We start from the raw sequence: 19,277 nt of genomic DNA, 5'->3' as shown, positions 1-19,277 counted from the left end.
TTCCAGGCTGTGCCATTTCGACAGACTTCATGCCACAAGTCAGCATTTGGTCGGGCGCACTGAGAAGCGGTTCTGTGCTCCTGAGTCAGAAATGGAGAGCAGAAATGCCGCTTTGCAATTGAGGCACGAGTAAGAAATAAAAGTGATGATTAATAATAATAATAATAATAATAATAATAATAATAATACAACCCCTCTCTCAAATACTCATTTTTTTTCTCGGGGAAATCCTGCCTGCATGACTTAAATAGAAGAACTTTTAGAAATATTTAGCTAACAAGATCAAGCATAAAGAATAATAGATGCTTAACATGTCCCACTTACAATTACGCATTTCAAGTGAATTAATAGATCATTATAGATTGTAATTCTAATTTAGCTGCATACTGGCTAGAGCCTATTCTCCCTTCCACATTAAGTAACAGACTCAAACTGCTCGCTGATTATTACTTTGGGGCTACAAGGAGCTTTGGGGCATAATTAAAAATATTTCCAGAAAGAATCGGTAGACCACATCTGACGTCCCACCCTCTGTTAGAATTAGACCACATCAAAGGGACCTTTTTTGTTTTCAAAAAATGGTCACCAGACAACTTACTATATACAAGAGTGGGTTTATGTTTTATTGTATAGATGTCTGACTAGCGCAAAACGACTTAAAAGTTGCTTGCTATTCAATGTTGCACCAAGTGAGACAAGGTAGCTCTACCCCTTTGATATTTCGCTGGAGGTCGTATTCATTTCATTTGAAAGGGAACCATTAATGGATACAGATCCAGAAGTGTTCCCCTCCCTAATAAGTAGAATACACATCGCTTGGGAAGCCTGTCTGTGTTAGATGCCCAAGGCGGAAAGATTTGTAGATGATGGTGCTAATTATGAAAATAGTAACCACAATGTGATCAAGATGGAAGCAATTTGAACAAAAGTCATTAACGTGTTACTCTTCCACCCACTAGGCTTTTTGGTTTACTATTGTAGGAGGGAAGGAGTATCTTACAGAGCCTTTTTCTTTTTTTCTTTTTTTTCAGAGTACTAATAAAAAACTCCTTGCAAATATAAAATTGTAAAATCTCGATTTCACTTCTGTAGGAAGACCCACCGGGTTTGAAGATCACCTAAAGATTAGCTCTATAGATACGGATATTATCAGGACTCCTAAATGTGATGCATCTTGTCTTTGTATGCTATCTCCCTAGGCATCTATCTTCCAGACAATTTCCTTCAGCACCCGAGTTTCTGGGTGGTATTTCGACTGCCCATTTTGTCCTCTAGTTTTGGGATGGCTAAGGATTCAAAGGACCTCCTTTACATGCACTTCTTCAGGAACAAGCTCATTTCAGTGGGACTGTTGTCTCTGTGAGAGCTGGAGGATCTGGAAAGTTTAGTGTCTTGCCCAAAACGTTGAATGGATATTATATCTCAATCACTAAACAGCCTGGGTCTCCACTGCTGTGGCTGCTGCTATTGTTTTCTGGCAGTGGGGGTTTGACTGTCACACGTATGCAACAATACAGACACCAAATATGTATCATATTATACAAACATCTATCAGTTCTCAGATCAAACTCTCCTTGTGAGGTTAGGACGTAACTTGTGGAAAAAAAAGGAGGGAGGGCGGTGTTGGGGGAGAGGGGTGTTTGTGGTTCTTTATGTATTTCCTTTTATTCCAGAGGAAAAGCCTTTAGTCTGAAGCACAGTTAAAAGGGAGTACTTTTCCAGATCCCTTTGCCCGCCTGCCATCCCTTGTAGAAAAAAAGGTAATTTCCCTTATTTTCCGACCGGTAAAAGTGTCTTTTCTTCCAGATCGGTTTAAAGTGGACGGAAATCCCTTCCTCCAACGTAGAAATGTCTTTTGAATACACATCCACATAGAGATGTATATTGCCATAGATATACTGTCAGATATAGTCTATAGATATACATTGTCTTGGCAGTGGCGCTGAAAAAAGCAAAGCATATATTGTACAGGGTCAAAAGCTGTGGGTTTGACATGGCTTCATTCAAAGGTAGAGCCGTGTGCCCTTCAAGCACATTAATACTAATTATCTCTCCAACACTTCCCCAAACTGTTATTGACTGTTTCAGATGCAAATCTCATTAACGAGCTGCTGGAGCAGCACACAAGGACGATTTAATTTCTATAGCGGTTGTTTCATCTTTTGTCTTCTCTGTTGATCTATAGGTGACTCAAGAAGAGACGGGGGAGGGAGGGAAGGGGAGAGTGTATCTAGTGGCGCTACATACAAGCGACTCCAGATCTCGTGTAGCTGACCAGAGAAAACAAGAAAAAGAAACAGATTATCTCTAACTTCTTGCATGCATATCCACTGGCAAGGAAGTAGATAATGCTGATGCTTTGTTTCCAGCTGGGTGCCTAAGATACTTTGCATAAGGTATATTTAGAGCTGAGTGCATGTTGCCAGCCCCCCCCCCCCCTTCCACAGCATGCATATTTCTAATCAGGAATTGATTGATTTACTAATAACTGGTTTCTATCAGCATCCAGGACAAAGGCAGGGCAGAAGTTTAAATCACTAAAGGCTGACAGGCAAATTCTTCCATAGGTGTTGTTCTCCTTAGCCTCCTGTGAGCAGCCAGACTCTGGAAGTCCTTTCTCATGCCCCCACTTTTTTTTTTTAAGTGCGTTTTTAAAAGCGGTTCCCCCCAGTTGTTTTATTTGGGCATCAGTCATCCCAGTTCTCACGTATTGTGACTTAGGATGGAGAGGGACCCCAGGGATGGAGGTCCTCAATGTATATTTTTCATATGCATAATTATTCCTTTCCTCGGATCTTTCAGATGCAGGGGAGTGGAGGCAGAAGCAATGCTCTGCCCCTCACATGGGCTGCTGCTGCTCCCCCCCGCAATCCCTCCATCCCGCGATGCGGTTATCCCAAGAAGCCACAGCTTGTGTGTGTGTGTGTGACAGAGAGATGCTGTGTAATTTTATCCATGCTGCACTCTGGGAGTTCACACAAGACTGATACCTTTGCCTCCTCTGCTTTGTATCAATTGGTCGCAGATCAGGCTATTGTTGCAGGAAGCTTCTTTTATTTCTATGCTCTGTCGATCAACGAAATTTCCCCAGTCTCTTGCTCAGTGGCTCTCTCCCCCCCCCAATCCCTCTCCCCCCCCCCCCCCCCACGCCCCTCTCTCCTGCATGCAGCCTTTCTATCTGGAAGCCCAAGGAGGACTCTGATCACTGCAGCTCCATCCTTTCCAAACAGCTGGGACTCTCCGGTGGCCTTTGCTGGTGGCTACTGGCTTCAGTAGATCTCAGGCAGAGGGGAAAAAAAAGGGTCGAGATCGAGGCAGATCCGAGCTCGCCAATGCTTCGCGGCTGGAGTCGGTGCGCGCCTTGCAACTGTGGAGTGCTGCTAGCAAGACTTCTTTAATGGGACCCCTGGTGTCCTTGGCTCCCGGGCGCGATCTCCCCAGCAGACTCAGCGCTGCGGCCATCATGCCACAATGGTTATAATTTGGATCTTCTTCTTCCTGAGTTTGTTGCAGGAGTCTTGGTCCCCAGGGCTGGCGGCGGAGGTGCCCGAGGCACTTTCTTGTGCCAAAGGCCAGACGTGCGACCCAAGGCTGCGCAGAGATGCTGGGGGCCGCGGCGGGGTCTATGAGCATCTCGGGGGAGCTCCCAGGCGCCGCAAGCTCTACTGTGCCACCAAGTACCACCTCCAGATCCACGCCAGCGGGAAAATCAACGGCACCCTGGAGAAGAACAGCGTCTTCAGTAAGTAGCCGGCGGGATCGGCTCTCCGGGGCCATCGCCAGCCTGGGGATGCTGAGAAGGGAGTGACAGTAAGTGGCACGGGGATGCGGAGGAGTGCTGCCGCTTGAGGGGTGCCCCGGGGGCTCAGGAGGGCACCGCTGCCCCTTCATCTCCCCCCCACCCCCACGCCCGGGGTTTGCTCTTAGCAACCCACCCTTGGCCCTTGCACGTGTGTAGACGCGGCAGCGGATCAGCCCAGCGCGCTTTGGGGGAGCTCCTCTCCGGGCTCCTCCTCCCCTGGGGCCAGGCAAGGAAGCTCAGAGGGATCGGGCCCGCCTCCCCCACCCATTAACGCCCCTAAATCGCCTTCCCGACTTGCAGGCAGGCACTCCCACGGAAGTGCTCAGGGCTCGGACAGAGCCCGGGAGCGACGGGGAGGATCAGATGCTCCCCCCCTCCAGCGCCACTGAGCCGGTGCGAGGAGGAGCATCCCTCTGCCATCGCTGCGGGCTGCAGGGGGGCAGCCCGGAGCTCACTCAGCTGCGGCACCTTGGCTCGCAGGTCCCCCCTTCCTGGCCCCTTGGGAGGGGGCAAGCCGTGAGTGAGTGCCCTGCACTGGCCCCCTGCTTTGCCGGGAGGGTCGGTCTCCTCCCTTCCCTGCTCCCTAGGGACCCTTGAGGAGCCCTCAGCCAAGCCAGTGACCCCCAGGCCGCTGGTTGTTGCCCAGATCTCTTCGTTGGAGGAGGTGCTCTGGCCCGAGTGCCTCCTGCCCCCTTTGAAATCCGCAGTAATTGAGATGAAACGGGATCTGGCAGGAGTCAGGGGGAGCCTGGGCTGTCTCCACATCCGAGCAGGGGCGCGGGCTGCAGGTGGGGACTCTGGGCGGGGTGTCCCCGCGGCTCCCTGGCGGCCCGGACCTGCGGGTCCCCATCCCTGGGCGAGCGGAGCAGGCTCCCCATTCCGGGAGCCTGCAGCCCGCGATGCTTCAGGAAAGCGTAAATCCTGGCTTGCGATGGCACACAGAGATAGGAGACCTCAGAGATCTGTCTGAAGTCCGCAAAGGAAAACCACGATTTCCTAGAGGAAAACCCCTCGCTATCAAAGACTTTTAGGAGACATCCTTCAGAGTTCAGGCAAGAGGTGATTCAAAACAGCTGTACCGTAATTATCCTAAATCTTGGAGACTTAGTGGGACTAAGAGTTTAACTCAGGAACAGAGAAAAGCTTATCACTCTGTGTTACCGTGATCCAAAGACACTTGTGAGTTTACGATCAGGGGATTTTTACATTTGCTGTTACAGACAGTACTGAGCTGGTGTACCAAATGCTACACTGGGGGTAGAACTGCAAAAAATAAGGTACATGTATCCCTATCACTCCTACTGCGGCATCTTCCTCTAAGGTCTCAAATCTCCTTGGCATCTTAGCCTCCTTTGGCTGGGTTTAAACACTCTGGCATATACTATCTTCCGTGGGCTGAAATACCTCCTCCCTTTTAATTGGGCTTAGCTAGGCATATTGTCCTTGTTTCAAGCACTGCATTGACTTCCTAAATGACAAGTCCTTTCATGGATCTAAGACACAGCCGTCTTACTCCATCTTACCCTCTGGAGACCTCAGAAAAAGCATTGTCTTGAAATGGGCAGCTTTGTGACTGGTTTCAATAAGTCAAGCACTCTCACATCCCTAAGAAAATAATTAAAGGGGATTTAAACATTTTTATATACATACAGGATTAGGTGAACCGCTAGTTCTGTGTCAGCTCTTTCCTTCTTGAAATAATTCAGTCTCAATCAAACAACCAAGGATTTGCTGTCAAGTTTTTTGCTAGCTATTCCCCATGCTGCTGCTGTTGTTCTTTATTGTCTCTTTTTGGTATAGTCTTTTTTACAGTATCACCTTTTGTGTATGACACACAGGTGAAATGATTTTCTGGAGGTAAGCAACCTTTCAGATGCATCTCAGGAAATTACAGAGGAGAGGAAGGAACACAATTCTCATCTGTTTGGTTTTTTTTTCTATTTCTAGGTATTCTAGAGATAACTGCAGTTGATGTTGGAATTGTTGCCATCAAAGGTTTATTTTCCAGCAGATACCTGGCAATGAACAAAAGAGGCAGACTTTATGCTTCAGTAAGTTTTACTTTAAGACAGTGGTATCTCAATCCTTGTATGAAAAAAGAGCACCTTCCCATTGAGAACCAAAGATTTTCAATGGGGGGGAAAGAAACACCATTGTCATGAATGGAAAAAAATTATTTGATATATGTACATGTTGTAGGAAAATGTTAAATTCTGTAGCAGCTTTCTCTTTGATTTTGTTATGAGAAATCATTATCCATAAAATGCTTTGAGAGTCTTAAAGTAAAGGTGCTAAATTCTAAATATTCTTTCCTGTATATCACCTGTGCTCCTAGAGATAAAATGATACACTAGTCAAAACCATATATACTTGAGGTTTTCTTAATAAGTGCAAGTGTTGATATTATATAATATTAAATTCACCAGCAGCAATCTTTTCAAATACAAAATATCTATATCTATTTGAAAAGTTCAGAGGTGTATGTGTCTGACATCAGTAATAGATGCAAATGTTAGAAGGAAAGGAGTCTAAAAATAGAATGAGCATTCCTACTATAAGAAAATGCCATACTGGCATCAACTGCAGCTCTTCTGGCAGAAGCCATTGAACTGGTGCTCAGGCTAGTGAAAGAGAATTTAAATTGGAGTTAGAAGCCAGGGATATAGCAGGAGAAGCAACTACAAGAAGGCATAAGAATATATAAGTGTAAGTAAGCCCCCCAATCCACTACTTGAACCTATATGCTCCCCTAGACCAGTGGTTTTCAACCCATGGCCCACAGGCTGCACGCGGCACACTGCTGTGGCCTGTGTGATATCCTGTTAAATGGATACACAGTAAGTAAGTTGTGTGGGTGCAGCCCAAATAACACATTGAGAGCTCCAAGTGTGGCCCACTATGGCAAATAGGTTGAGAACCACAGCTCTAGACTCTTAAGGTGAAATCTGGGACCACTAAACTCAACAGGAGTTTTATCATTGATTTTAGGGGGGTTAGGATTTCACCCATGATGTGTAAGATTTTTCCATTTAAACTTTAGTTCACATGTGCAGTTCACTTCACCCCTGTAGCCATATGCACACAAGGGCATATAAATATTTCTCAATAGGTATCTTGCACACAGTACCCATCAACTTTGAATTTGGTCCCACGTCCTTGATTAAATTGCAGGCAATCTCCAAATCCATCTATTCCTATACAACAACCAGACTGTATACAGCTTGCCTAAGCAGGAATCCTGTGGTATGAAAGCAGATTTGAAAAGAGAAAGAAAAAAAAGTATAGGGTTAAATATAGCTATGTGAAACTTGCTTCCTTCAACTACTCATTATATGTAATTCTGTTGATTTGAACAGCATGATACATCCTCAAGCTATGAGAGGTTTTCCATGCACATACAACCTAGGTAACTCCACTTTATGCTTGAGGAGTACTCAGCTATTTCCATATATTATATATGTTGCTCCTCCTTTTTGAAGAGTTTTTTTTTCTGGTGAATATTCCATCTATAGTGGCAAGTGGTACTTGATAAAGGGGTTGTATAAAGATGATGATTCGTTGTGGGATTTATATCACAAAAAGCATTACCAAAGAAACACACAGTTGAAGTGGAATGCACCCATTATTTGCTCTGCTGTGTCAGACCAGAGACAGAATGTTCCCTGCGTTCCCAGCTAGAGCTACCAAATGATAATGAGGATCCTTTTTTCTATGGGTATTCTTCTACCAAATCAAAAAGGCCTTCAGTGAATGATGTTAAAGTGAATTTTTACTACTTCTTACATTTTCCTTGTTTGTAACAAGATTATATAGAATGAATTCACATAACACTAACAAACTCTTAGTGAAAAAAAATCTTTAAATGGAAGGAAGCCAGAGACAGGCCCTTCCCTCCTGCATCTTTCCCTTCAGCATGAGAAAGAATCAGGCCAATTTGGGGCTATCCTTGTTGGTCTCCACTTCAGTGGGTGGAGAATCAGCTGTGAAAACTTCTCTGATACTGAAAAACCAAATTTGCTACTTCTGTTCAAGGCCAAGGAGAAGTGGAAATGCATAGGGGGTGCCCAAGGGTGCACATGCACCCCCTGAGAGTGCTGGTGCACCCCCTGACTGGCTGCGCTCCCTGCTTAGGCAACAGGCAGGGGGAACAGGCATGAGTGCCGGTGCCCCTCCTTGTAAGTGGTGGCTCAGGAGCAGGAGCACTGGATGAAGCGCTGCAGCCACTTCTGGTTGTTGCAATTGGCCGCTGGGGGGACATGTACTCCCCCCTCCCCCCGCCCCGACTAAGGTGGCACCAGTCGCTCATGCCAAGCAGATCGTTTCACAACTTCTCTTCTTGATGGCAACCGGTGTGGGAAAAGCTCTTTCCTTTTAGCTTCCCCTTTCTATGAAGGAAGTAAAAGACAAGGACTCAGAGTAAGAAAGGATATTCTCTCTCACCAAGAAGAAACTGACTGGAACAGCTATTTTAAAATAACTGTTCCACTATACATGTTCCTTTGGGAACACGCTATCCCAAAATAAAAATTGCTTTGTCCTGAAATAATTACGTATTCTAGAATAAAATATGGGTTTGTTTGTTTTTTCCAGACTTGAGTTTCCAAACCGGGGAGGATTTTGTTTTGGTTTGATTTTTTTGGCTTTGGAATAGCTAAATGATACCAGAATTCTAGAGTGTTTCTTCAGAATAGCTATGCCAGTCATGCATGTCTTTATGGAATTCTGCTGTGGTCTCATGAGCACATGAAAATCTACCCCCTAGGAGCAGGAACAGAGGTGGAAGAAGAAAAATCTATGGTACTTGTATGCCCTTCATCACCATGGTTTCTGAGAACTCCACAGTTTTTAATGTCTTTACCCTCTGTGTTTATACCTGTGAGATAGGGCAGCAAGATAATTTCTACTCTTTAAATGTGGAAATGGTATAAACTGAACTGTCAAAGCACCTTATTAGCATTTTTAAGTGCCTGCATATCTTTAATAATCAGGTCTTCAGAGACATGGGCAGGATTTCAACCAAGATAATATGATGGAACAAAGAACTGAACCTACCTGTCCAAGGCCCTAAGCTACTGGCCTAATTACTAGACAGTTGTTCCTCAAGAGAAGACATCTTAGAGAAGACACCAACCAAGACCCTTCTGTAGCTTCTTTTTTGTTTTAATGCTTTGCATATATTGCCTGTTTAACTTGTGAGATGACAAAGAAATGAAAAGACTTACATTTGTAGCTATGTGCAATGTAAAGAATACCTTTAGTATCCTTGTAAATCCAGTAAATTTGGTCTGGATTGTAAAGAACTAAAACTCTAACACTGAATGCTACTGTTCACTTCAAGGATTCCTCACATTCTATTTTTTTCTTTTAGTTGAGAATCAGGCAAAAGGGACACATTTCGGCATGGTATATTAAAATAAGTACCCCTGAAGGGAGTAGCTTCTAGTGGTGTCAGGAGCATATCCTAAGATGAGAAGCATATCAGTGATGGAGTAGGGGCACAGGTGGCCCTCTGCTATAAACAGTATATAGAACTGTTTACAGTAGAGGAGCATCCAGGTGTTTCAGAGGACCTTGTCTGAAGACTTGCACCTCCCTGATCTTAAACAAATGCAAAAGAACTGTTAGTTTCATCAAAGCTGAACAAACAACATTTATTTTCACCTTCAAAGTGGTGTTCAGACATTAATGAATTTTCAAATTATTTCTAAGAAACAGTATTTTTCCCCTCATTTTATGGATGGGGAAATTGAGCCGAAGTGCTAGGTAGCTCACCCAAATCAGCACTGGGCTCATCTACATGAGACACCTTAATGTGCAGTGGACTGTTCTACTGAGCTTTAGTATGTCATGGCAAAAACCATGCTAATGTACTAATGTACAGTAGAATTAGCCTACTGCACATTAAATGTCGCAAAAAATGTTCACCTTTGCACAGCTACTGTGCCTTTATCTAGTACTTCATATTAGAGGTACTAAACTGAATGCACATTAGCAAAGGCGCATTAATGAATGTGTAGATGTGCCCACTGTGAACTAGGGACAGTTCTTTATTTCTAGTCCCAGGTTCAAACCTATGAGATTATGATAATTATTAATGTATATTGGAGTAGCAGCTAGAAGCAACACATTAACTACTAAGGCCCCATAAAACAAAAAAGGTTGTTTCTTTCAAATACCGTATAGTCTAAATTGAAGACAAGAGAAAATAGGTGATTGCAACAACAGATGTGGAGGTCACATGAGGTAGCAGCAAGGAAGTCATAAGGGTAAAACAAATGGAAAACCTCTAGAAACATATAACAGTTTACAAAATAACTAGTAGTATTGTCCTTTTCCATTTCATGTTAGTTTGTGAACATTTTTTTGACTCTAGACTCTTCTGATATTGCAGTGATACAACTGATACATAAAAAGTTACTCTTCTATTCTAGAGTCCTCTTGTGATATCTGGTCCTTCTAAAAACATATGTTCTATTCCATATACAGCAGCTATTTGCTTAATATCCAACTGAGACTTCTTAATGTCCTTTACCTGCATTAGGATGAATGCATTTTGCCAGCATCGTCTTTTTGAGTCTAATGACAATGGTGTTTACTTTACAGGAAACTTACAATGCAGAGTGTGAGTTTGTGGAAAGGATCCATGAATTGGGCTATAACACTTATGCATCTCGCCTATACCGGACTGCGCCCAGTGGAGCCAACAACAAACGCAAAGCCAGTGCTGAAAGGCTTTGGTATGTCTCTATCAATGGGAAAGGACGACCCAGACGGGGCTTTAAAACCCGTAGGACACAGAAATCCTCTCTCTTTCTGCCCAGGGTATTGGATAACAAAGACCATGAAATGGTTCGACTATTCCATACAAATGTTAAATACAGAGAGAGTCTACTTAAACCTCCAAATAAGAACCAGAGAAGACGGAGAGGGCACTAGTGGACTCTTCAGGAAGGTTAAGATGGGCCTGAAAGCAAGGGAAAGTGTTCAAATTGCTACTAAAAAACTAACAGCTGTGATTGTATGACAGAGATAAACATGGACGTTTTTGATACGCTGTGTATGTAATTTGAGGTCACATCAAATCTATCTACTTTTAGCTATTTTAGAATTGTTACCTGTGGTAAAATGTGACATAAACTGAGGCACATTGAAGTGTAAATTAGTTTGATGTAATGATTTTACCAATGGCTTTTAGCATTTTTCTTCTTAATTTTAATTTGTTGTTTGTTTAACTTACTTTAGAGTATTCCCCAATGAACCTTTCTTCCCCAGTGTAATATGAATATTATACACCTATCACCTGAGAGAAAGCATAGCACTTTCATAATACTTTCTTTGGTTTCCCAGTAGAGGACTACATTGAAGTTATAATAGACACAGAAACCTCAAAACTGGTTTAATTTGTAACTTACTTGTATTTATTTTTACCTAGATTTTTTTTATGAATGTTCAGTATCTGTTATATTACCTTCTCTGGCATTAAATTAACCTGAAATTGTAAATTTACTTTACATTTAAACATTTCAAAAGAACTGCACATTATTAGGATATTTTAGAATTTGTTCAATTAAAATGTATCTTATCTTATTTGCTAATGGATTTCTACAAATCTTGGTAAATCAGATGAAGTGTAATTAATATAAATTTTGGAAGAACTTATAAACTAGTTTTTAAACACTGAGTCTTATTCCAGGATACGTTCAGAATGACATTTAAGATGGGAGTCTTCATTTCCATTAGAAATTTTTGTTAAATGGGAGTGGTAACTCAGTGTCTGTTCCTGTTATCTTTATGTCTCTGAAATTCCCACTGAAGTCAACCGGAGTTGTGACATAGGAACATTAGCTGTCAGACTGGAAACTTTGATCTTATATTTTCTGTATAAAATCTTAGTCATGGGAGTAAATATGTTTCAACCATTTAAAGAAAAAAAGTTTGACTATGCAAAAATATAGCAGTTAACTGATTTTTAGATTATTACTACTATTATTACATTAATCTCATATTAAAAGCTTGTATTTGGAAGAGACGGTCCCAAACTGTAAAACACAATTTGGATCTCAATTAATGATCTTGGATTTTTGTGCAAACAGTTAATGAAAGCCAGTCAGCTGTAATATTTTGATCTGAATCCAAAAGTGAACTTTTGCAAAATTTTAGAATATTATTTTCAGCTTATTTGTTAGAAAATTTCCACTTAGTATTCAGGAAACATCATCTTATTGAAAAAGCAATATTTGGATTTATGTATGTCAGCTACAAGTGTGAACAATAACATTATTATCATGTTGTGATGACATAGGATTTGAGGTGTTTGTTGCCTCAGAGAATCAGGCCCAAATACAGCCCTGCTGAGTAAAAGAGAGACTGCAGTGAATTTAGTATTCAGTGTGTACTTAACAAATAACTTAACAATCTGTTAAATAAACATCCATTACTTAGAAAAAATAAATAAATGCTAATTCAGTTCCAAATCAAACTGGTATAAAGCATGCAGGACTTCCTGTGTTCTATCCATTTCACAATGGATTTAAAGCCTAAATGTGCAAAACTGCTATCATAATCAGTGGTAGATTTTCATAAGGAAGAGAAAAAGAATTTAGCTTATTAAATGAGCCCAAAATATTGCTCTGTCCTCTATACATACCTAGCAATGTGGACTCATAGTAGCACTTTTGCACCAAAAGTCGTTTTGACCTAACATTTTTCCCATTATTTCCTCATTTGTTCTCCTAATCCTCAGATCTTATTGGTGACAGAAGAAAAAACTGTATGTTGAATGGTTAGTTAATCGAGCATTCTCTATTTTCCAGCATATATTAAAAACACATTACAATGATGTATTATATAATGCTTACAAAAGAGTTGGCTAAAAATGCCAATGAAGAATTCTTTACAATTCTTCCTTGTAAAAAAAAGTACTGTGTTTTGAGTTTTGAAGAATACAGACATCAATCTGTATCAGAAAAAGCCACCAGAAAGGCTATTTTAGGAAAAACCTGCCAGGTTTGTAGACCGCCTAAAGTGTATTCTCCCCTTCCTGACAAATATGAAAGCCCAATGGAAGAGCAGAGGATGTGGTCTTTCAGCTTTGTAAAATACTGCACGTTTCAGGGCATGTTTGGAGGACTGGTTGCATCTGTGTTGGGTATTAAATTACATGTTACCTTTTTTGTCCCTCAGCTTGCTATGGCAATATATCTGCTCTCAAATACTGTGTTGCTCTTGCTGTTGTCCCCAGGCAGCAAATTTCCCCTCCAAGGTAGTGAGGAAGTACTCTTAGGAGGGAAAATTAAGCTAAGGAGGTTGATAATAGGGTTTGGTGGAAAGTGTTTGCAGACTAGCTTGCCTGAGGCTGCCACACCAAATAAGGAAATGGGTAGTTGGATAGTAAGGGAAGTAAGGCATTGTGATGGGTGAGGGTGCAGTAGTCTGAGAAAAGAGATTTTTGGTAAGATGGGCCCTGTTATGTTCGTGTTAGGAAGCACGCAAAACAGCTAAGCAGCGATGTGACATTTTGTAACCCTCCTATTTGCCTATTTTCTCAACTACTGAGGCGATTCCTGGTTGCGCATCAAGCCTACCAGTACACTGAGAACTTTGCAGAACAGGATTTGTTTCTTCCTGCACTTTGGGAAAACATCTGGTGTGCTATAAATGGACAACAGTCTCCCCTGGGTTTGCCTGGGGCAGATGCCATGTAGCTTTCATGGCTTTCCCCAGAACTGTTCTTTCTCTGCTGACCATGCCCCTGCTTCCCCACCACAAGAGATCTGACCTTTGAAATTCACTTATAAAAACTGGAGGTTGGCAATTGATGCCACTTTGGGATAACTAGCTTCCCTCTAACTGACTTTTGGTTGTCTACATAGGTAATTTTTTTTCCCTTTAATTTCTTCTTCAGCAAAAAGCAGTCAAAATTATGTATCCCATTATAAAGCCAAAACAAAGCATTGTGGACAAGAAATCAGCCACATTCAGGAGGGTGCAGGCTGTTTTTATTAGGAGGAAAAATTGATGCTGGAACCAGGTGTAATCCTGGTTATTTGAAAACAGTATCTTGCTCTAAACACAACAGGAATAGTAAAGTAAAAGACAGTCTCTTTGACTCATAGGTCCAAGATCCTTTCTAATTAGCACTTAGCTCCCCCCACCTCAATTTTTTTCACTACTCAGTAGTAGTTTTGACTGTTCATAACTCTTCTGCCTCTTTTGTCTGGCATTTTCTCCTTTTCCATTTCTTTGGCCTTTCTACATCTCTCTTTTACAGTGTGTATGTCTTCATAAAACAACAGCTAGAAGGCCTCTCCCCACTCTGCTATTGATAAATTGCCAGGTAACTATTTTATAGGTTGGTTTTCTGAAAGTTTCTGGCAAGTCACAAATAGCATAAAGAGAAATCACAGTTGCAAATGTGGTATGTTGATAGTAGTACAGGTACCAGTGAAGTGGTTCTCAGCCTCATGAGACTCAAGGCACCCATTAGAAAATGCTATCAACACACCACACCTAGTAGCAATCTTGGGTTGGACCAATCCAGTATAACTTCAATCTTTGTGAACCAAGGAGAACAATTCCTGAAGCCTTAACTGGAAAGTCTCTTAACTGTTTGCTGCCCTTCATTTACAGGCGCACTGTGTGCCTCAGCAAGTCCAAAAGAAATTCTGAGCACTCACCTTTACTCTCTTCCCCTTGTAGTTTTCTTGTATACCAGCATTTATCATGACTAGTGAAGAAAATCATCCATTAAATCAGTGATTCTCAACCAGCATTACACAATACCATTGGGTTTCTTGATTGCCTTTCAAGGATGCTAAGGGATGCCACACAGTGTTAGCACTCTGAGGTGTATAAACATGGTTCACAAGATAAACCCAGAGATTTCAAATAAGAATCCACAGTCTTAAAAGTGTTCTGACCTGTTTGGGCTTTCTGAGCTCTTTGTAATAAAATAATTTCTCTTGTATTTTTCTGTAGTAAAAAATGAGTGAAAAACTAAGAACTGGCATTTTCTAATGGGTGCCTTGAGTCTCATGAGGTTGAGAACCACTTCGCTAGTACCTGTACTACTATCAACACACCACATGTGCAACTGTGATTTCTCTTTATGCTATTTGTGACTTGTCAGAAACTTTCAGCAAATCAACATGGATCCATTCCTTCTTCAAATCCTCAAGGACTAGATCATGAAACTATGGTTCTCAAAACAACTGCTCCCAATCTTTCTTTTGCTGGACAGCTACTAAAGCTTGGAACTGCTATTATGATTCCTACCTATGATTCAGTTTTTAATCCCTTATGCCTTAGCCTCTTTAATATATTTGGCCTAATAACAACCATGACTCATTGAATATCTTCCATTATTGCTAGTTATCTGCCTACATCTAAATAGATACTTTGGCACTGATCTACATAACACCAAGCTTTACACCTTTTCAAGGTTGGTGTATACCTCCTTTTCCTGAACAGAGTGAATTTACTGTTATAACACAGTTTGTCAATAGCTACAGGAGGCAGAAATAATCACTAGTAGCTAAGATCAATTTGTTGAGAACAAATTGTGCCCAACAAACTTGATTTCTTTCTTTGACAGGGTACCTGGTTTAGTGGATGAGGGAATGTGGACTTTACCTGGGCTTCACTAAAGCTTTAGGCACAGTCCTACATGATGTTCTCATAAGTAAACTGGGGAAATGTAGGTTGGGTAGACTTACTATTAGGTGACTATGTAATTGGTTGAATGAGCTTGAGCAAAGAGGTTATTGACATCCGGTACCTGTCACGCCAGGAACAGAAACTATTACAGGTCCTCTGCCAGTTCAGATTGAGGTTTCCTCTTTCTTCCCTTTCTCTCTAGATCTTAGCTATGCCCTGTCCACATCAGATTCATGTCTGTCTGGCTTGAAACCAAAGCTAATTCTGGGAGTTGATAAGTCGGTCCCTTTTCTAGGGATAGATTCTGTAACACCTCCGTAAGAGTGGGGCTATTATTCAGGCTGGCTGTTCAAATATTCCCTTCTTGTCCATCTTTCTAGCCATTCATTTGGCTGAGGATGTTCAACTGAGCCAAATAAGCATCCCCATCCCCCAAAGAGTTTTCCCCTCTAAGGCAAGTAGTCCTTTGCTTTATTTGAGCTTGAATAATTTGACCCCTTCTGTCTGACCCTCATTAGGTTAAAAAGGATGCACAAAAGTGTTGAAAATGTCCTGTTTTAAGTTCTCCAGCTGGCAAATGTCCTCATCCAAGCAGCTGCCTTCCACTGTGGTCTGCATCCCTTTGATTTCTCTCTGGAGCTATGTTTTTAGCTCCTTAAATCTTTGCTGTTTTCCATCTCTGACTGCAAGTTCCAAGCTGGCCAAAGCTACTTTGTTCTACCCAATTCCTGGACAACATTCTGGTCCACAACTATCAAGTTGCTGGTCACTTGATTGATCTTGCTTGGCAGTCCAGTCCAGAGTTTCATAGCGATTTATTTCAGTTTGTCCAGATGGTCCATCATTGCTTCTCCAACAAATATTTTATCTCTGATTCCACATTTATCTCTGATTTCTCATTGTTTCCACGTTTTCAGCAGGAGCTTCCGGCATTGTTTTAATTCTTTTTATAATATCTTCAGCTCCTATTTAAGGGCTAGCTTTTTAAAATTCATCTTAGCTATCTTTTGGTTTTTATAAGCCTTGCCATTATTTCTTCTATCAAGAGTATGAGCCCATAATTTCTTCCTCTGAAAATGTATCCCCATTTCTAATACCAGCTTTAATCTTTTCAATTCAAGTACCCACCCAAATTTGGGGCGTGGAGAATTGTTTCCATTAAAAAGAAAAAATAATAACAACAATTGGTTGTTTCTTTGATGGAATCCTATTCATTTACAAATAAGATATAAACTATATTGCAGATCACAGCAGGAATCAAATAAGAGACTGTATACTTATTCACAGCTCCATGCTGCTTTCAATAAGCACTTAGCCCAAAAGCTCTCCCTCCTAGCCTTTTCATGGCCATATATCAAGTGATTTTTCTGGATGGGCTTTACTTTGGATGGGCTTTACTGCCTCTGCTTCCATGTTGTTTTCTACTGCTTCTCTGCTTTCCTGCCTCTCATTCACAGGCGTACAAGCTTTCACAAAACAGTAGGCAGGAAAACTACCTTTTCCACAAAGCCTTTGTTTTGGAGGGCAATTTTGCTGTGTTAGCAGTGAGAGTGCCATTATTCTATTTCTCATAAAGTAGCTTACCTATTTCTTGCATGTGTTTTTTACGAAGAACAGTGTTTAAAACTTCTGACCCAGTTTCAAGCTCAGCTCAGCTCATAATAGTATTCCCTGAAAATAATTTAGAAAGCAATCAATTTATAGTAGAGTGTTTAGTAATAGTCAACAGTTTGATTCATAATTTCATCAATACTATTTAACTGATAGTATCACACAAATAGACAAGTTTAAGGCAGTTGTATAAGGTACTGCAATATTAGGCATCACAAATCTATCCCATTAAAAAGCATGTCTAGCTCAGCACCACTTTGCCTTCTGTGTACTCAGATATTACTGTACATGGAAACTTTACATCTCTGTATGCTCTACAAAAGGAGTTAACACTGGAATGTTAAAAATGGAATTGGGAACTTTATATCTCAAAACTTTCTTGCATTTAGTTTCAGTCATTCAAACACTCAAAATGTAATATTGTCTCTGAAAATAAGTCTTTTCTTGAAAAAGTAGTAAATATTCCCTTTACTCCTTGCCTTAAAAAATACTTAGGGTTAAATGGAGATTGATTTACAAGGTACACTTAAAGCACATTAAAACAAAATAAAATGAACTTTTTTAAGTTCTTTGATCATATACATTATACAGACAAAAAGTGTAGAGTTACAACCTTATGCACAAAGCACGATGAAGCTATTAAGGCTGAGCAAGGCTTCGGACCATGCTTCGGATCCGGAGAAGCTTCGGATGCTTCGGTGTCCAAAGCAGCATGTCTGGATCAAAGTGCTGGCTTTGTTAGGCTTTCTAAAACAGTTCAGAGCTTCCAAACCACTTTGGAAAAGCTTTGGAGCCACTTTGGAAATCCGACCATACGGTATAATGGGGAATGAATGAAATATTGATAACTTTGTTGTTTTTTGTCTGATTTGGATGAAACTTGCAGGGGTGGTATCCTCTGCTACAAGCATGAAGCCTGCCAAGTTTTGAGAAGATAGATGCAGGGACTTTGGGGGAACTGTAACCCAAATTCCTTAAAGCAAAACTCATGTCACATGCATGTGTTATACCACAGGGTGGGTAAAAACTGCAGGGGTGCTGGCCCCTGCTGAGACCACAAAGCTTGCCAAATTTCAAGAAGATCAGTGTAGGGGTTTGGGGGGAACTGCACCTCCAGCTGCTGATGGGCAAAACCTGTGACATAGATGACCCTGTGTGTGTTAAGGTGCAGCAGGCTGAAAACTTCAGGGGTTGTGGCCGCTGCTGAGTCCATGGAAGCCTGCCAGCTGTCAAAGAAATAGGTGCAGGGGGAGTCTGGCTTCTGGGGCCCTGCACCTCTGACTGCTGACAGGCAAAACGCGTGACATGGGTGTCAGCGTGCATGTGTTAATGCGCAGCAGGGCGAAAGCCACAGGCATGCTAGCCACTGCTGCGACCATGAAGCCTGCCAGCTGTCAAGGAGATCGGTGCAGGGGGGTTCTGGGGCCCTGCACCTCTAGCTGCTGACAGGCAAAACTCATGACATGGGTGCTTGTGCAACTGTCTCTGTCTTGGGGCAGTTGATTGTCTGTATTGAATATTTCCTCTCCTTAGTCTGTGGTTTTGTAGGTGTTAATTGTTGTTCGTTAACTCGTTATGTAGTAGCTAGGTACTGTGTATGGAGCTGGTCCCCGAGTGAATCATGATTAATTGGTAACTGATAATGTGACAGTAGCTTAGCAGCCAGGCCCGAAGTAGTTGGCCATTCCTGCCCCCCCCCCCCCCGCCACCCCATGCCCCTAGACAAACACAGTTGCTCAAGCACCCATGTCATGAGTTTTGCTTGTCCGCAGTTTGAGGTGCGGTTTCCCCCAAGCCCCTGCACCTATCACCTTGAAACTTGGCAGGCTTTGTGGCCTCAGCAGAGGCTACCACTCCTGGAGTTTTGACCCCACTGTGGCTTAACACATACACATGACATGAGTTTTGCTTTCAAGAATTTGGGTTGCAGTTCCCCCCAAATCCCTGCACAGATCTTCTTGAAACTTGGCAGACTTTGTGGCCTCAGCAGGTGCCACCATCCCTGCAGTTTTCACCCCCTGTGGTGTAACACATACACGTGACATGAGTTCCTCCAGAACCCCTGCACTGATCTTCCTGAAACCTGGCAGACTTCATGCTCTCAGCAAAGGATACTATCCAAATCAGACAAAAAACAACATAGTTATAGATAATTAATTGATTCCCCATTATACCCTATAGCCGGATCTCCAAGGTGGCTCCGAAGCTT

General features: G+C 42.0%; 1 protein-coding gene across 1 annotated transcript; it reads left to right on the top strand.

Annotated features, from left to right (window-relative positions):
- Positions 1-3,150: 3,150 nt before the first annotated feature.
- FGF3 (fibroblast growth factor 3) lies at positions 3,151-12,641 on the top strand. Its single transcript, XM_006260077.4, has 3 exons — positions 3,151-3,742; positions 5,750-5,853; positions 10,406-12,641. The coding sequence occupies exons 1-3, from the start codon at positions 3,472-3,474 to the stop codon at positions 10,736-10,738; spliced, it is 708 nt and encodes a 235-aa protein (XP_006260139.2). The 5' UTR covers positions 3,151-3,471; the 3' UTR covers positions 10,739-12,641.
- The last annotated feature ends 6,636 nt before the right edge of the window (positions 12,642-19,277 follow it).

The sequence above is a fragment of the Alligator mississippiensis genome, chromosome 2 (assembly GCF_030867095.1).
Source record: "Alligator mississippiensis isolate rAllMis1 chromosome 2, rAllMis1, whole genome shotgun sequence".
Lineage (NCBI taxonomy): Eukaryota > Metazoa > Chordata > Crocodylia > Alligatoridae > Alligator > Alligator mississippiensis.
This window is presented reverse-complemented; position numbering and strand designations above follow the sequence as displayed.